The sequence below is a fragment of the Schistocerca serialis genome, chromosome 1, assembly GCF_023864345.2.
Source record: "Schistocerca serialis cubense isolate TAMUIC-IGC-003099 chromosome 1, iqSchSeri2.2, whole genome shotgun sequence".
NCBI lineage: Eukaryota > Metazoa > Arthropoda > Insecta > Orthoptera > Acrididae > Schistocerca > Schistocerca serialis.
The window spans coordinates 1138288277-1138308792 of NC_064638.1; the positions used below are offsets into that span (position 1 = coordinate 1138288277).

General features: G+C 42.6%; 1 protein-coding gene across 1 annotated transcript in view; it reads left to right on the top strand.

The window, feature by feature from the left end:
* LOC126459482 (putative inorganic phosphate cotransporter) overlaps positions 1 to 20516 on the top strand; it is a 189456-nt gene that overhangs the window by 69486 nt on the left and 99454 nt on the right. The window contains exons 2-3 of the mRNA XM_050095863.1: positions 1141 to 1280; positions 19594 to 19824. Of these exons, the coding sequence (XP_049951820.1) occupies positions 1141 to 1280; positions 19594 to 19824 (371 nt within the window). The remainder of the gene's footprint in view (positions 1 to 1140; positions 1281 to 19593; positions 19825 to 20516) is intronic.

The following is a 20516-nucleotide window of genomic DNA, read 5'->3' on the forward strand; positions in this document are numbered from 1 at the left end:
TCAAAGCTAAATTAACTTTCAAATGAGTACAACTTGTTTGCCCTTTTTCATCACCTCTGACGCGTGTATTTTAGACAGTCACATTTGCACAATCTGGCACTGAATTTCTGCGAAACGATACTTTGCAATAAATTGAGAGTATTTTAGCAAAATTCTAGCTAACTTCAGCTTTTACTAATCTTTGCACCTTTGACAAATATAAATAAACCACTAGTTCATATGAAACAGGATACTCGGTTTCATAAACACTTAGGAGGGGATCCTGCATAGGTTCATGATCAGGATAAAAGTTATGGTTCTAAACACAGGTTTATAGCACTTGGATTATTATTAAAATCACTCTCACAAATTAACTGGTCCAAGCTCTGATACATATCTGTGTGCATTAAGTTGGTGGAGTTGGCAAAGTTATGGTGGCAAGCGACGTGGCGGCTAACTGTACTCACGGCTCTTGATGTTTGAATGCTCTATACAATTTCTTCTTGGGGACGGATTTTTAATGTGTTAGAGCCATTCCTTATTGCCGAAAGTACCATGAAACAGCCAAATCCACATCCGAGACAAAATTCCTTACAAAGTGGCTTCCAATTGCCTCCTTTGGCACCATTGATGTGTACCGTGCAACGGCTAGCCACTGACTGCGTACCGGTTACACCAAGGAGTCGCCCAGTTCGACCACAAAAACCACCTTTTACATCGCGCCAAGCCACTTCTGTTACGGAGGGACTTCCCTACTTCTTTTACATTTTACATACAAGTGCCAGAAGCATGAACCAATACACAATGTTTTTTCTTCTAAATATAAACATATTGTAAAATTTCATTATTTTAAACATCATTAAGCTTTTTCCATATATACACTGCAATACTTTGAATTTCCTGTCACAAAACAATGACCTTTATTCAACAAAGAATACACAATTTGTAATTACAGATACACAGTTACATAATATAAACCTGCTTCTAATCGATAAAAGTTTTACAACTTGATGTCCCCTTCGGTTGTAGATAGAGATCGTGCATGATCTTCTGACGACTGAGTATTAACGAAAAAAGATATCTCACACATACATCCTTTCATTATTTCTACTTAGGACTGAAGAATCAAGAGTATTCCACGCCCGTGTGCACTTGTTCCAGATGCCCCGGCGCTTGGCGTGCGACACTTGATGTCGGCGCTGCTGTGTGTGACGCACGTGCTCGCCTTCAGCATGCGAGGCGACATGTCTGTGGGAGTCGTCGTCATGGCCAACAACACTGGGGCCAACCCCAACATCAAGGTGAGCAGTCTACTTTCCATTTAACATAACACGGGCCCGACAGTTGAGCGGTGGGGAGAATCATAATCTCATAGTCGCTTTGTCTCATGCAGTAAACGCTTCCTGTGTCACATCTACAGTGACCTTGAAAATGTAGGAGCATTGGTTTGCAGTCAACCATTAGTCAGTTACAAAGCATTTTAATCCAAATGCCAATATGCCCTGCTCCACTCCCGTTTGATTACATTTCCACACTAACTAGCAAGATTTGCATAAAAATTAAGAAAAAAGTTTCTGTTTCATTCATACGTAACTGCACTCTGACACAGCATAAGCATCATGTGTAGGTCAAGTAACAGATGCACTGTGCCTTGATAAAAACAGATGACAACAGGATAGATGTCATTAGACTGCTCCGTTTGATTCTGAGATGGAAAGGATGAAACATCCGGCTTAAAAATGTGAAGCAATTTTTGGACGATTTATTACTTCGAATTATCATTGGATTTAATCTCTGTGGCCATTTAGAAGTCTGTACCAGGTGCTGAAGCGAATTCAGAGATCTCCCTTTTGCAGACTAAACTAATCGTTGTACTATACATATGCCACTAATGGTGGAATTAAAACCACGTTCTGAAGACACTTCTCTCTCCAATCCTAACTCCAAAGAGGCTATAAGGGTCGTCCTGTAGACATAGCATCTCTATACAGACGAAGATAGATGTCATCACAGTCAGCATCGTTGCCGGGATGAAGTCTTTTATCCTTGGAGACGCCTTTCCCATGCTGACAACTTGCAAAACATCAAACTTATGCTGTATCTGTAGTATATTGCACATCAACCACAGGGTTCTAGTATCATCACAACTTACAACTTGAAATATTGCACAGGACTTCATACTCCCCACAAGAGAGTACAAATCATCAGTTGCCATTCAACTCCTTCATTATCCTGATGACTCTACATCTCATGCCTACTATACCACTCTCCAGAAACCCAACTGATCCAGTCACATTCACCTCACTCTCCACACCATACAATCAGGTTTCTTCAAAATCGAAGGGATATGTAATAGATGCAACAGAGTTCGTTTTCAGGTAATAAGTGATAATTAATGCGTCTCATTCGGCTGAAGTCGAGCCAATGACCAAAGCTGAGACCAGCGTTCGCTGCATCTGACAAAGACGACTAGCTTAATTGTTCAAGATTGGCACGTAAAAATGATCTTGTCCACTCGAATACATAACAGTAAAGACATCCATTAACAAGGCTTGGAAACAACTGAGCAGTCATTTGCTACTGACAGCATGGGCCTACAAAATCGTATCTTTTTAAGTGCATGTGACTACAGAGAATCATTAAAGACATTTTGGAGAAACTACCTTGCTGTACAAAACAGACAAGAAGTTTCTTTTCAAACTTAGCCAACAAATAATACTCTCGCTAGATTAATGTTGTGCTTCTGGTGTGTTCTGCACGTCGTTATTTACATTTTATGCACGATATTTCGACGACCGACCCAGCTGCCTACTTCAGGTGCTGGAGAATTCGCTCTTATGAGTACTCGCTGGCTGGACTCCAATAAGACTGTGAACTATTGTTGGTCTCGCCCCCGTTATTTACAGCCAAGTTCGACTCCCGGCACCCTCTATTCCTTATGATGCTCATTTGTTTTCCGGAGCTTGCACTTATAATTCTGTGAAATGCAAATTCTCTTAGCGGTGTCCATCTCAGTTGAATGTGATGAATCGAAAGTCTTCTCATTGTAAATTTCAGTTGCTTGCAAGAAAAACACCTTTTGCATGCTCCAGATTAATTTTTTTATTATACTTATGCATCCAAACACGTTTCGCCTTTTTGACGAAACATAGAGAGTGGGCGCCCTGTCATATCCATGTTAAGGGCTTAAGACATTTCACTGAAGCTTTTATTGTCTTTGGAAGTGTTGCCAACTTTCCTGGTTGTTGCTTTGAATTGTTTCATTGTTTGACATACACATGTTGATATCATTTTGTGTCTGAACATGTGTGTACGTGTGTGTGTATGTGTGTGTGTGTGTGTGTGTGTGTGTGTGTGTGTGTGTGTGTGTGCGTGTGCGTGTGAGGCAATGTGTGACTCTCGCGAGGGTGGGGGAAGGAGAGGGAGAGGGAGTGGGAGAGAGAGAGAGAGAGAGAAAGAGAAGGGGGGGAGGAGACATACAGAGAAAGAGAGAGAGAGAGAGAAAGTATGTGTGTGTGTGTGTGTGTGTGTGTGTGTGTGTGGGTGGGTGGGTGGGTGGGTGTGTGTGAAATGAACTCTTGCGTTTTGTCAAAGTGTTGTTTCAAGAAAGCTCCCACTTACAAACTTTCAGGACACATGTTAAAAGTACTAGCTGAAAATGTAATAGAAGATGACATAATTATAATGAGCACATCACAGTTAATACAACTCATTACCAGTACCACCCAGCACAGAAAACTACCAGAAACACTGAGATCTCATGACACAAATAGCAACAAACAATAGCTACAGTAATAATCTAGTCACAAAATTAAACAAAAACATTAAAAGCGAATACAGTCAATAAACACAATACTCATACAGCCACACACAACAACAAAACCGAACACACACTGAGACAGAACAACAACGAGACAAAGAATACATGAATACATGAAACAAAATTGAAGGTAGTACACAACAAAAAATATAGACATCTACTAGAAGGCAAAAATATACCAACTGCAATGCAACATTGTTGAGGGAAGCTATATAGGACAAAGCAGCAGAACATTCGACCCCAATACAAAGAACATATCAGAGCACAGGAATATGGGCAAGCCACACAAATTTTGCAGAACATTTAAGAAAAATGAACCAAAAGCCTATTACAGGAGAGAAAATTAAGAAAATACTTTAATGATGCTAACTTCATAAGAAAATTATCATATAAAATAAACAAAGGCGGAAATTAGCTACTATTACATGATCAAGTGAATATAACTGACCGCTCACTATTCATACTAATTAATCATATAATACACAAACATTTCAGCACATGATAACAAATCAAATTCCTTTTCTGAGTATATAACTGGAAGTCAATAATTGTTGCCGTATGTGGTAGTTTAGCTTTTGAATCTCTGTGTGTTAATCTAATTTACTAGACACTGTGAAACATCCTGGCAGAATAGAACTGTGTGCCGGACCGAGACTCGAACTCGGGACCTTCGCCTTTCGCGGGCAAGTGCTCTACCAACTGAGCTACCCAAGCACGACTCACGCCCCGTCCTCACAGCTTTACTTCCGCCAGTACCTCGCCTCCTACCTTCCAAACTTTACAGAAGCTCTCCTGCGAACCTTGCAGAACTAGAACTCCTGAAAGAAAGGATATTGCGGAGACATGGCTTAGCCACAGCCTGGGGGATGTTTCCAGAATGAGAATTGCCTCTCTGGTGCCTATCCTGTTCTTGCGTTTTCATTAGTGTCTACAGAAGAGTTTCGTAGGACGTGTCGATATTCGTTTGTTCGTTTGTTTTGAAAGCTAGTCGTCGTCTGTGACAGTAGTTTAGTCAGTCAGGTAGCAGACGCCGGCTGAGCACCAGCAACAACAGGGAAGGAACCAATTTCGTGAGATTTTTCGAGTTTCTAACCAGGAGTGAATTGTTTAATTTCATCTGTGTGCTTTTGTAGTTCAGTTTTTTAATTTACGCCTGCTAATTTAGTATTTACTAGACACAGTCCTCGAGCTTTCGTTTGTGTGGCATTTTGTGGCATTTTACAAGTTCCTAATCAGAAACCACCTGTGTGTTTTGGTAGTTTAGTTTTCGAATCTCTGTGTGTTAATCTAATTTACTAGATTCAGTCTCTACAGTATAGTTCCACAGTGTGTGTCGATATAGTTTATTTGTCTATATACTGCAGTTATCCACAATCTTTAGTACAGATAGGCACTGTGATAGTTGTGTGTGGATGCGAATTGAGTTTGTGAACTTCATTCTCAACTTCAGACTTTGTTGGCTTCGGTTACACATCTTGAGGCTGCGGTGGATGGACGTCACTATTCATCGACTGGCCGTGGGGATCTAACGGACGTCCAGATCGACCTAAGAGTCTTTCAATCGGTCCATACCAGTGGACAGCCCAGTTATTGCCCACACTGAGGTTGATCCCTCACCTGTAGTTGAGTTACCTTGGGGTGCGGCCTCCCCAGTTAGTCTGACAAATAGATTCCAGGTGCTATCTGTGTCTGACAATGAACCACAGCCACATGCAATTACTTGTCCTGTTTCAGAGGAAATCTCTCAGTCTGCAGGATCCAGGTAGTTACAGAGGGTAGGATTACTGGTAGCTGGGAGCTCCAATGTTAGGCACATTCTGGCGCGCCTTATGGATATAGCTGTCAAGTAGGGGAAGAAATCCCATGTACACGTCACGTGCGTACCAGGTGGATTCATTCCATATGTGGAACAGATGCCATGGAGAACACAGGGTGCAGCCAACTGCAGATGGTGGCTCACATTAGTACCGATGATATCTGTCACTTTGGATCTCTGATTTCGAGTGGCTATCTGAAATGGTAAAGGCTGCCAGTTGCGATTGCTAGATGAAAGCATAGCTCACCATTTGCAGCATAGTCGACAGACTGATTTCTGATCTTGATACAGAGCCAAATAGAGGTCTGAATCAGGGGCTCAGACGGAACTGCGACTGTATAGGTGGCAGATTTCTGGACTTGCTCCATAGTTTGGTGGGGTTTCGGGTTCCAATAAATAGGTCAGGATTCCATTAGATGCGAGAGGCGGCTACAAGGTTAACGGGGTCTGCGTGACATGGACTAGGCGACTCTTAGATTAGAGGGTCTCGGGGTAACAGGAAAAGGGCTTCGGTCTCAAAGGTCGCAGGTCGAATACAAGAAGAACGTAGATCTAGGAACCATCGGTAAAACTACTGGAAATCTTCATAGCTGTGTTGGGAAAGTACCAGAGCTTCAAGCGCTGATAGGAAACACAAATAATTATAGGGACTGAAAGCTGGCTAAAGCTGAAAATAAGTTCAGGTGAAAATTTGCGAAGGAACTAAGAGTGTTCAGATAGGATAGGCGAAATACATTTGGCAGTGGCGTGTTTGTTGCTGTTAGAAGTACAGTAGTTTATCTTGTAGCGAAAGTGAAGTAAATAGTTTCCCTACGTCAGTACGGGTAGAGATCATTCTTGACACCCGGAATAAAATAATAATGGAATCCTTTTATCAACATCCCAACTCAGATGACACAATTGCTGAAAGGTCAAAGAAAACTGGAGTCTAATTTCAAACGTGTATCCGACTCGTACAATTATAGTTGGTAGTGACTTCAATTTATCCGCAATATGTTGGCGTAAATACAAGTTTAAGTCCGGAGGTAAGCATACATCATCCGAAATTGTGATAAACGTATTCTCTGAAAATTCTTTCCAGGAATTAGTTCATGAGCCCACTCTAATAGTAAACGGTTGTGAAAACATGCTTGATCCTCAGCGACAAAGAATCCTGAGGTAATAATGAGCATCAAAACGGATGCTTAAATTAGTAAACGAAGCGTTGTCGTAGAAAGACTGAATACAGTAAGTCTTAAATCCACGAAAAGTAAACGAGAAATACAGGGTGATTCAAAAAGAATACCACAACTTTAGGAATTTAAAACTCTGCAACGACAAAAGGCAGAGCTAAGCACTATCTGTCGGCGAATTAAGGGAGCTATAAAGTTTCATTTAGTTGTACATTTGTTCGCTTGAGGCGCTGTTGACTAGGCGTCAGCGTCACTTGATGCTAAGATGGCGACCGCTCAACAGAAAGCTTTTTGTGTTATTGAGTACGGCAGAAGTGAATCGACGACAGTTGTTCAGCGTGCATTTCGAACGAAGTATGGTGTTAAACCTCCTGATAGGTGGTGTATTAAACGTTGGTATAAACAGTTTACAGAGAATGGGTGTTTGTGCAAAGGGAAAAGTTCTGGACGGCCGAGAACGAGTGATGAAAATGTAGCACGCATACAGCAAGCATTTGTTCGCAGCCCAGGAAAATCGACACGCAGAGCTAGCAGAGAGCTGCAAATTCCACAATCAACTGTATGGAGAGTCCTACGAAAACGGTTAGTTATGAAACCTTATCGTCTGAAATTGGTTCAAGCACTGTCTGCAGCTGATAAGATTAAAAGAATCGATTTCTGTGATTTTATCCTTGCTCAAATGGAAACAGATGAATCTTTCATTTCAAAGATTGTGTTTAGTGATGAAGCAACTTTCCACACTAACGGGAAAGTCAATCGTCACAATGTCTGTATATGGGGCACTGAGAATCCGCGGGAAACAACTCAGTATGAACGTGACTCGCATAAGGTGAACGTTTTCTGTGCCATTTCAGCCAATAAAGTTTTTGGTCCCTTTTTCTTCGAAGGTGCTACTGCAACTGGACTACAGTATCTGGAGATGTTAGAGAATTGGCTGTTCCCTCAGCTCGAACAAGAAGCACAACAATTCATATTTCAGCAGGATGGAGCGCCACCACATTGGCACTTACCTGTCCGTAACTACCTGAACGTCAACTACCCGAGGCGATGGATCGGCCGCCAGGCAGCCCGTGACAGAGCACTTCATCACTGGCCTCCAAGAAGCCCTGATCTTACCCCCTGCGATTTTTTCTTATGGGGGTATGTTAAGGATATGGTGTTTCGGCCACCTCTCCCAGCCACCATTGATGATTTGAAGCGAGAAATAACAGCAGCTATCCAAACTGTTACGCCTGATATGCTACAGAGAGTGTGGAACGAGTTGGAGTATCGGGTTGATATTGCTCGAGTGTCTGGAGGGGGCCATATTGAACATCTCTGAACTTGTTTTTGAGTGAAAAAAAACCTTTTTAAATACTCTTTGTAATGATGTATAACAGAAGGTTATACTATGTTTCTTTCATTAAATACACATTTTTAAAGTTGTGGTACTCTTTTTGAATCACCCTGTACATCTACTCGGAAAAGCAGAAGACAATTTGCTGGACGCCTTCTGAAAGACTATCTCCACTCTTCCCATGTTAACGACGTAAGAGTAGACCAGGTATGGCCTGAATTCAGAGAAATAGTATCAACAGCAACTGAGTGATTTATATCAAATAAATTACCAAAAGGTGGAGATGATCCCTCACGGAACGCAAAACAGTTCAGAACTCTGTTGCAGAAACAGGGGAAAAAACTAGCCGAATTTAAAAGAACACAAAATCTCCAAGACTAGCAATCTTTTGCAGGAGCTCGAAATTTAGCACGAACTTCAATGTGACATGCTTATGATAGTTTCTACAACGAAACTTTGTCTCGAAACCTGGCAGAAAATACAAACAGAATCTGGTCGTATGTAAAGAATGCCAGCATCAAGACACAATCAATGCCTTCTCTGCGTGACAGAAATAGAAATGCTATCGATGACGATGCTGGTAAAGACGAGTTACTAAACACAGTCTTCCGAAATTCCTTCCACAAAGACGAAGTGAATATTCAGGAATGCGAATCAAGAACAACTGCCAACATGAGTAGCTTAGAAGTAGATGTCCTCGGAGTAGTGAAGCAACTTAAATCACTTAATAAAAGCAAATCTTCCGGTCCCGATTGTATAATAACTAGGCTCCTTTAGAGTATGCTGTTGCAATAGCACCATACTTAACAAATATGTACAACCGCTCCTTCGACGGCAGATCCGTGCCCAAAGACTGGAAAGTTGCGCAGGTGACACCAATATTCAAGAAAGGCAATAGGAGTAATCCACTAAATTAAAGGCCCATATCATTAACGTCAATATGCCATTATGGACGGCTGTAGAGGCAGCATTTCTCACTATTTGGGAGTATCCCACGACTTTTGTCACATCATCGTTATCTTGCCGGGCAAAACATTAGTAGATTGCTTAAAGGAGCACATTGACTGCATTAGAGACCAGTCTCAAGCGGTCATGATTCTACACTGTCTACAGCCATCCATCGTTGACGTAAGTGATACATGTGAAAATATGTTGTGTGGAGTCAGTTCAGTAAGATACACTATGTGATCAAAAGCAACCGAACACCTGGCAGAAAATGACTTACAAGTTCGCGGCGCCCTCCATCGGTAATGCTGGAATTCAATATTGTGTTGGCCCACCCTTAGCCTTGATGACAGCTTCCAATATCGCAGGCATACGTTCAATCAGTTGCTGGAAGCTTTCTTGGGGAAATACAGCCCAGTCTTTAGGGAGTGCTGCACTTACAAGAGGCATCGTTGTCGGTCGGTGAAGCCTGGCACGAAGTCGGCATTCCAAAACATCCCAAAGGTGTTCTATAAGATTCAGGTCAAGACTCTGTGCAGGTCAGTCCAGTACAGGGATGTTATTGTCGTGTAACCACTCCTCCACAGGCTGTGCATTATGAAAAGGTGCTCGATCGTGTTGAAAGATCCAGTCGCCACCCCCAAATTGCTCTTAAACAGTGGGAAGCAAGAAGGTGCTTAAAACATCAATGTAGGCCTGTGATGTGATAGAGCTACGAAAAACAACAAGGGATGCAAACCCCTTCCATGAAAAACACGACAACACCATAACACCATCGCCTCCGAATTTAATGTTGGCACTACACACGCTGGCAGATGACGTTCACCGGGCATTCACCGTACCCACACTCTGCCATTAGGTCGCCACATTGTTTACCGTGATTCGTACCTCCACACAGTGTTTGCCACTGTTTAATCGTCCAATGTTTACACTCCTTACACCAAGCGAGGCGTCGTTTGGCATTTACCAGCGTGATGTGTGGCTTATGAGCAGCCGCTCGACCATGAAATACAAGTTTCCTCATCTCCCTCTTAACTGTCGTAGTACTTGCAGAGGATCCGGATGCAGTTTGGAATTCCTGTGTGATGGTCTGGATAGATGTGTACCTATTACACACTACGACCCTCTTCAACTGTCGGTGGTCTCTGTCAGTCAACAGATGAGGTCGCCCGGTAAGCTTTTGTGCTGTACATGTCCCTTCACGTTTCCACTTCACTGTCACATCGGAGACAGTGGACCTATGGATGTTTAGGAGTGTGAAAATCTCGCGTATGGACGTATGACGCAAATGACACCCAATCACCTGATCACTTTCGAAGTCTGTGAGTTTCCCAGAGCGCCTCAATCTGCTCTTTCACGATGTCTAATGACTACTGAGATCGCTGCTGTGGAGTACCTGGCAGTAGGTGGCAGCACCATGCACCTAATACGAAAAACGTATGTTTTTGGGGGTTTCTGGATACTTTTGATCACATAGTGTATTTCCTGAACTATGTGTTGTACAATGATATAATTTTACAGTTAGATTTATTGGTATATGTGCATGCTGTCTGGAAAATTTGTCGGAATACAGTTGGTAATGAAGAAGTAATAATTAGCAAGCAAGGATGGAAGGAAGATTCGGTTTAACGTCCCGTTGACATCGAGGTCATTGGAGATGGTGCACAAGCTCCGATTGTGTCGGAAGGATGGGGAAGGAAATAGGCGGTGCCCTTTCATAATGAACTATCCCGGAATTTGCCTAGAGCGATTTAGGGAAATAATGGAAAATCCAAATCTGGATGGCCAGACGAGTTTTGGCGCCCTAGAAATATTCTAAGTTCGGAGTTAGCATTTCTGCACGGGCCGCTCGGCAATCCGGGGCCCGACAGCAAACACGTGGAGGGGTAGCCCCAGCGCATGCTCCAGGCCGAGCATGTGGCTGGGAATTCCTTGGTGATGCTGTGTCGATGAAAGAGACTTGTGTGGCGATAGTGTCGAAGATGGCGGACTTTGTGAAACCACCATGTCAGGCATTTCACAGTTCGTAAGAAATTAATAGTAGCTAGATGAATCATGATACCTAAAAAAGAAACATGTACATTACCATTATCTGCACGACGATTATGATGGTGTAATCAGATTTTCAATATCTTTATTAGTTTAAAGTTTAGTGTCTGCCTGTAAATTATACAAGCAACAGGCAGCAACGAATTTCCAAAATCTAAACGGTTCATCCGATTTCGTCAATCAACATGTCTTCAGAAATCTGTTAGTGTAAACCTAAATTGGTATAAATTACAGACATGTAACTTGGATAGTACATGAGTTATTGGAGGTCAAAGTGGCCAATTACTATCGATCATGTCAGGCCATAAGTACTCCACAAAAAAATGGCTCTGAGCACTATGGGACTTAACTTCTGAGGTCATCGGTCCCTAGAACTTAGAGCTACTTAAACCTAACTAACCTAAGGACAACACACATCCATGCCCGAGGCAGGATTCGCACCTGCGACCGTAGCGGTTGCGCGGTTCCAGACTGTAGCGCCTAGAACCTCTCGGCCACTACGGCCGGCTAAGTACTCCACAGTTACAGGAGAAAACGGTAGCAGCATGCTTATAAACATATTTATTCATCTATGTCTATTCATGAAGAAATTGGTCAATTATTTACTGTGTTTTAGAAAGCAGAGAGACATTGGGGTACTGGCCTACTTTTGCTTGCCATTCCTTTGATACATTTTTATTTTATTTATGTATTTAATAATGTGTTTTAGAGCATATTTATGGTCCAGCCATAGGAATATTTATTGAATTTCAAGTTATATATATGTAAATTCAGTATTTCGAATGTGTTTCATTATGTTTGTGAGTGTGAGTTGGCTTGGAGACAGGGCGGGAGCCCTCTAGCCAATCACAGCGATCGTTCCAAAAAGGACACGTGGAAAGATTGTATGGAAGTAGGGGTGGAGGATCGTTCCGGGAGAGGACACGGGGAGTTCGGAACAGTGCGGCGTGAGGGACAGTATGGGTGAGGACACGTAAGAGTGCTGGATGAGGAAGCGAGACGGGCGGTCGCGGAAAAGAGTTGGAGAGTCTGGAGTGGTTTGCGCGTGATCGGGGGTGATAGAAATACTTCGGAGTGCCGACTTGTGAACATTTGAGATTTCGGTGGTTAGAAGTGAATATCTAGCGAGCTATGTTGTTGCTCATAACAGATTACGTGAACTAGGAATCGATTGTTTCCATGTTATTCAACTTATATTTTATTTAATTGCTGGACCATCGACACCAATAAGTGTTTTGCAGAAATATACCGCAGTCTCAAAAGTACTTCTACTATCGTACTCATCATTTAAAGTCGTTAAAATAGTACCTGCAGGTTTTATTTAATTGCAATCTTTCATTTATAAATTTATATGTTACATTCATAATTCGCAATTGCCGAGTGATAGGAACCTTCGACCATTCGACTCATGTGTGTTTTCATACTGTATACTGTAGACTCAGCAGTATTTGGCTTGCAATGCGGCCACTATGTATCCCAGCCCCTAGACAACGAAACCATCCAAAGCTTTTAATATTTCAACTCTGATACTGAGGGTGCATAGTTGAGGGTCATCATTTCATTTTTTATTTAGAAAGTCCGCAAGTGTGATAACCACTGATCCATTTCGCTCGGTAAACAAACTACAACGTCTTGCCTCATGGTGTACTTTTGATGCATGGACAGTGGGAAAGCAGTACGCGATAAACGTTTTTCCTTTCATTATTTTGCAGGGGTTGTCAGCCAGACAAAATTTCGTAACGGTTTGAAATTGTGCGTGAAGTTTGCTGCAAGTCGCTAACTGCTGTCATTCTCAAATACTGAATAAATGAAGTCTAGGAATTCTAGAATCGCTGGCTTCGCCCCACTCCTTTGATAAGCTCTTACCTACACAGCGACTTTTTCCTGACAGCAAGGTATATATGTACCAACTTTGGTTGAAATCGGTCTAGTGCTTTGGGAGGAGTTATGGAACACACACACACACACACACACGAACACACACACACACACACACACACACACACACACACACACACACACACACACACATACATACATACATTTTTATATTATGTATATATATTTCGACGACTGACCCAGTCGTCTTCTCCAGGAGCTGCGAGTTTTGGTGTTACGTACACTTTCTACCTGGACTCCAACCAGACTATCAACTATTCTTGGTCTCGCCCTTATTTACGGACTTATTCGACTTCCGATGCCCAGTAAGCTCTTTGATGCCTTTTTGTTTTCAGAGTTCTCACTGACACTCCCAGAAACACAAACTCTCTTAGCGGCTTCCAGTTCTGGTTTATGTGATGGTCGGCTGGATATCAACGGATTGAGTTCCGGACCCCAAGACTTTTTTAAGTTGAAATCTTCATCCATATAAGACAATAAACTGGTAGCCATGATGTCAGGAATTCTTTTCATTCCACGATTACCGGTTTCGTCGAAACTAAAGTCGCCATCATCGGATGTTAGGACAAGGTTACAACATCAAGGCAAACAATGGTGATATTAATAGTTGCCTGTAACACGCAGGCCTTACAAAATTGTCGTAAGTAGCACATAGGCGTCCAAGAGAGATGGCATTATAAATGTTAAGTGTCTCCATCACATAGAAGCGCAAGCTAGATATGGAACATGTTGTAGACTGTAGACTCAGCAGTATTTGGCTTGTAGTGCGGCAACTACGTATCCCAGCCCCTAGACAACGAAACCAGCCAAAACTTTTAATATTTCAACTCTGAGTCAGAGGGTACGTAGTTGGCTACCAGTTTAGTGCCTTACAAGCGTCTAGATTGCTCCCACATGAGCACAATGTGCTCCCTACAAAATCTTCATCCATGTTAATTAGGTTTACTGATACCATTATTTCGATTGACTCCTCAATTGTGCTGTTCCAGAAACCTGACGTTTGAACCACGATACTGGTCTCATCGTATCTAGTGTCATTGTTATATTCGAGGCAGTGCAGTGCGACAGCTGATATGCTGCTGGGTGACAGCCGATATGCTTCGTAGTTTTAGCAGATGGGCCACTGATGTTTGCTGCATCTCTCCTCGATTGCTTTGAATGTCTGCCCCACGTATGACATGCATGCGATACACATTCAGCTTTCTGAGATCTATATCTTATTTAACAGTACCAAGCATACTTTTTTCTATCTTAGTTGAAGGGATCGAAATACACTGAATGCCATGTTCAGTAGGGCTCTTCCTATCTTTCCGGATACTGGGCCACCGTGAGGTAGGTATATACTATTTTTGGCTTCGCTTCCGGAACCTCTTTCTCAGGTGTTCTAGATTTTTACCGCTTTACTGTTGGTTCAATCTGATGATCTGAGTACCCATTTCCTCGGAACACTATCTGTAGGTTTCGTAATTCAGCGAGGCTCTCCTGGTCTAAAGATGTTCGAGCATTATGCAGAAGAATCTTTAGCACCGAATTTCTTTATGGTGGTTGCTCGAGGCGTACAGATACTCAACGAGCGTAGGATTTCTATATACACTGTGATCCAGGAGTCCCTTTGTTCTTCTCTTGACTAACACATCGAGGAAACGTACCTGGACTCGTTCCATAGTGAATTTTGTATTACTATAGACAGAGTTTCAATGTTATAGAAACTCTTCAAGTTTTTCCTGCCGTTGTGGTAACACTAGAAATGTGTCTTCCACGTACCGATGAAAACACATTTGTTTCAATTTGGTGGATTGTAGTGTCTGTGTTTGAGAGTGTTCAATGAATAGCTTCGCCACAACAGGCGATAAGGACTACCTGTCACCACGTCACCGGTTTGTTCGTAATATTTGCCACCGAAAAGGAAATAAGTTGATGTTACAAGGTGACTAAAAAGTTCTGTGAAAGAATTGTCGAAATTTTCTGCGATTAGTCCAAGAAATCACAAAGTATAACTCTCGTAGTGAGGGAGTCGTGGTAGCACCGCTGCTGGTGTTCTAAGGTCCCTAATGATTTTACATGTCACTCACTAAGAAGAGACACCATCTACCAAGTCTCACTTGTCGGATCCACTTCTGTCTGTCTGTAGGCGACGTCATTCAAAAGATCGAAGATCTTCTTATTTTAATTTGTGGTAGTTTATAATAAAAACGCCTTTCGCATGCAGCACATTATTTTTTTAATTATTTTATTTAAGTAGCCACATGCCTTTCGCCTTTGTAATAAGGCATGTTCAGTAGGAGTTCTGAATGTTACATAAATTTTACATTGTCACCTACAGAATAGATTTAAAACAGTTCTTGAAAGTTTTTTGTAACAAAATGGGAAGGCACTTACAGATCAGCGTCTAATTCATTATTTCTATATTAAATAGCTTTCTTTCATGTGGAAAGCTAGTCGAATGCTTCTGATTTTTCTTATGATATTGTTTTTCAACCACAGCACTTTAACTGACGTTTTCCGTGCATAGAGTGTAGTTTGTTTTCGTAATTATCACCACTATTCCTGGCTCTTGCTTTCAATTGTTTTTGTTTGGCTGTATGTTGACGTAAGTTCTGTGTGTGAACACGTTTGTATGTATGTATGTGTGTGTGTGTGTGTGTGTGTGTGTGTGTGTGTGTGTGTGTGTGTGCATCTACATCTTCATGGCTACTCTTCAGATCACACTTAAGTGCCTGGAAGAGGGTTCATCGAAGCACCTTGCACTAACTCTCCATTACTGCATTCTCGAACAGAGGTCGGCGTCAACAAAATGTTTTCGTATTCGAAGGGGAACACTAGTGATCGAAATTTCGTGAGAAAATCCCGCAGCAACAAGAAACGTCTTTGTTTTAATACTGTTCACGCCAAATCCTGTGTCATGTCTGTGACACTGTCTCCCCTATTTCTCTATAATACAAATCGTGTTCCGCTTTTTTGAACTTTCTCTTAGTTCTCCAGTAACTCTTGCTGGCAAGAATGGCGCACCGCGCAGCACTACCGTTACTCTCAAAGAGGGCGGACAAGCGTAGTGTAGTCAGTCTCTTTATAGATCTGTTGCACCTTCTATGTTTCCTGCCAATAAAACGCAGTCTTTACAAATTTGTAAGGTGAAATGTTAAAATTTATTTATAGCTTTTTATGAATCTGTGAAATTTAAATAATAAACTAGGATTAGATAGCCTACTATTTAAAATGTTAAATATACTTACCAGGGTAAATATTTTCTGTGTGTTCTTTCCAATTTAAGCTGTTCATAATTGTAATTCCTAGGTGTTCAGAAGAATTTACGGGCCTTAGGTTTCACTAATTTATCGTGTAACCGAAGTTTACCAAATTCCTTTTAGTATTCATGTGGATGATCTCACACTTTTCATTATTTTAGGTTAATTTCAAGTTTTCGCACCATACATATATCTTATGTAAATCGTTTAGCAATTAGTTTTTGATCTTCTAATGACTTATCTTGACGATAAACGACAGCATCATCTGCAAACAACCTCAGATGCCTGCTTGGATTGTCTTCTAAATCACTTATACAGGGTGTTACAAAAAGGTACGGCCAAACTTTCAGGAAACATTCCTCACACACAAAGAAAGAAAATATGTTGTGTGGACATGTGTCCGGAAACTCTTACATTCCATGTTAGAGCTCATTTTATTACTTCTCCTCAAATCACATTAATCATGGAATGGAAACACACAGCAACAGAACGTACCAGCGTGACTTCAAACACTTTGTTACAGGAAATGTTCAAAATGCCCTCGGTTAGCGAGGATACATACATCCACCCTCCGTCGCATGGAATCCCTGATGCGCTGATGTAGCCGTGGAGAATGGCGTATTGTATGACAGCCGTCCACAATACGAGCACGAAGAGTCTCTACATTTGGTACAGGGGTTGCGTAGACAAGAGCTTTCAAATGCCCCCATAAATGAAACTCAAGAGGGTTGAGGTCAGGAGAGCCTGGAGGCCATGGAATTGGTCCGCCTCTACCAATCCATCGGTCACCGAACCTGTTATTGAGAAACGTACGAACACTTCAACTGAAATATGCAGGAGCTCCATCGTGCATGAACCACATGTTGTGTCGTACTTGTAAAGGCACATGTTCTAGCAGCACAGGTAGAGTATCCCGTATGAAATCATGATAACGTGCTCCATTAAGCGTAGGTGGAAGAACATGGGGCCCAATCAAGACATCACCAACAATGCCTGCCCAAACGTTCACAGAAAATCTGTATTGATGACGTGATTGCACAATTGCGTGCGGATTCTCGTCAGCCCACACATGTTGATTGTGAAAATTTACAATTTGATCACGTTGGAAGGAAGCCTCATCCGTAAAGAGAACATTTGCACTGAAATGAGGATTGACACATTGTTGGATGAACCATTCGCAGAAGTGTACCCGTGGAGGCCAATCAGCTGCTGATAGTGCCTGCACACGCTGTACATGGTACGGAAACAACTGGTTCTCCCGTAGCACTCTCCATACAGTGACGTGGTCAACGTTACCTTGTACAGCAGCAACTTTTCTGACGCTGACATTAGGGTTATCGTCAACTGCACGAAGAATTGACTCGTCCATTGCAGGTGTCCTCGTCGTTGTAGGTCTTCCCGAGTCGCGAGTCATAGACTGGAATGTTCCGTGCTCCTAAGACGCCGATCAACTGCTTCGAACGTCTTCCTGTCGGGACACCTTCGTTCTGGAAATCTGTCTCGATACAAACGTACCGCGCCACGGCTATTGCTCCGTGCTAATCCATACATCAAATGGGCATCTGCCATCTCCGCATTTGTAAACATTGCACTGACTGCAAAACCACGCTAACCTGTTGATGCTACGTACTGATGTGCTTGATGCTAGTACTGTAGAGCAATGAGTCACATGTCAACACAAGCACCGAAGTCAACATTACCTTCCTTCAATTGGGCCAACTGGCGGTGAATCGAGGAAGTGCAGTACATACTGACGAAACTAAAGTGAGCTCTAACATGGAAATCAAGCGTTTCCGAACACATGTCCACATGTTTCCTGAAAGTTTGGCCGTACCGTTTTGTAACACCCTGTATAGAGCAGAAGGCCATAACACTGCCTTTGAGAACGTCAGAAATAACTTCTGTTTTACTGAATGACTTTCGTCTGTTACAACGAACTGTGACCTCTCTGACAGAAAATAACGAATCCAGAGTCGCATATCTGAGACTACATCCCATAAGCACGTAATTTGATTACAAGCCACATGTGAAGTACGATGCAAAAAGTCTTCCGGATATCTAGAAATACGGAATTGATTTGAAACACCTTGTCAATAACAACCAACACTTCGTATGAGTAAAGACCTAACTTTGTTTCACAAGATAGAAGCTTTCTAATTCTGTGTTGACTGTGCTTCGATAGACAGTTCACTCAGAGGTAATTCATAATGTTCATAATGTTAGCAAAGGCACTCGTGTCGATCGTCTGCTGCCATAGCTTACAAGTCCGCAGCTCGTGCTCGTGCGGTAGCGTTCTCGCTTCCCACGCCCGGGTTCCCGGGTTCGATTCCCGACGGGGTCAGGGATTTTCTCTGCCTCGTGATGACTGGGTGTTGTGTGATGTCCTTAGGTTAATTAGGTTTAAGTAGTTCTAAGTTCTAGGGGACTGATGACCTCAGATGTTGAGTCCCATAGTGCTCAGAGCCATTTAAACCATTTGTTTTCTCTGTCGTTAAGTAAAGACCCTCGGCGACTGCTTCGTCCGTGGTGAGAGCAAATGACTGAAATTTGGTATTCATGGCACACTCTAGAAACTGTGACTTGCGGAATATTGAGTTCCACAACGATTTCCGAAACGGAATGTCCCATTCATATATCTCCACCTACCGTTCCGCGTTCAAATTCTCTTAATTCCTGTCCTTTTCACATGAGTCGCCTAAGTAAAAATAACAGTCGCGTCAATGAAATGCCCTTTTATACCTTTTATACTACTGTCATATATATATATACGCTTATTTTTATTTTTTATTTTCCACGTCTAATTCTGTAGTAACAATGTGAGGAGCAAATCTCCAAAGTCATGGAACGTGTCAGTACATGAAATTACAACTTAAATGTAGTAACAGATAAAATAAAATGTTTGTGAACCCAAAAAAGACAACCCATAAGTTTAATTAAACGCAATCAACAATATAACGTAGTCAATAATCGCTGTTCGAAATGGCTCTGAGCACTATGGGACGAACTACTTAAACCTAACTAACCTACGGATATCACACACATCCATGCCCGAGGCAGGATTCGAACCTGCGACCGTAGCGGTCGCTAGGTTCCAGACTGTAGCGCCTAGAATCGCTCGGCCACTCCGGCCGGCCAACAATCGCTGTCCCACAACTTTTGTCACCTCAGTGTAGGATGTATTACTTTTGAGTATTCCTGCTCGATATGCAAATGTCATCAAGTGGATGAGGAAGGCAGTCATCTCCTCTGTTAGGTCTACGCCACTGCAGTAAACAGCCATCTTACAGTAGTATTATGAAATTCCAACAGAGGACGACTTACCGTGTTAACAGGACTACGGATGGACGCCATCACAGACGAGCACCATCCTGAGCTCGTTCTTCTGGGGCTACGTAGTGATGCTGTCGCCCGCTGGATGGCTGGCAGACAGGTTTGGCGCCAAGAACTTCCTGTCGGGCTCCCTGTTCTTCTCTGGAATCGTGACCACCCTGACTGAGGTGGTGGCCGATGCGGGCGGCATCGTGTTCGTCTGCGCCTCCAGAGTCGTGCTGGGTTTGTGCCAGGTACGTCACAGAGAGCAAAATGTGGTCGCCACCGTGAAACACTTCAAGCGAACAACGCGCTTCTGCCGTCACTACTATAGCTGCTCAATGTCAATGAAACAGATAACCCATCAAGTCCAAAATAAATTTTTTTTTAAATTGAATTCTTTAGTCCTTAATTATAATGTACACTATTTGACATAAAACTTGACCGGCGGCCGGCCGCTCCAGAGGCTAAGTCCACGCCGATCGCGACATGGGACAAAAAAACTGGCCAACTCGCTAATTCTCTAAGTCCGGTTATCTGCACAATCTGGCAACACTGTAGACTGCGGCACTTCCTGGAGGACAACTTGTCCCATGATAGAAAAACTCTAGGCTGATTACGCCTGTGGTCTAGCGGTAGAGTGCGTTGTTTCTGTTCATAATGTCAGTGGATCGAGAGCAGCTGGCATAAAATATTTTTATAGCCTCTTTTGTCTGAATGCTGAAGACGTCAATGTAATGGTAGTGCAGATTCAATATATTTCGCTTTGTGACACACCGATATCAAAATTTTATCCAGTAACGATTTTGCGGCAGATTTCCTGCAGACTGTCCTCCTCTGGACGCCGTATGCGGCAAAGCTCCGGGATCCATTTGCTGGCTACTGGCAGCGACCGTGGCGACAGCAGCGGCGCTGCACTCTCCCGTTCGTTATCGAAAGCGCCTGC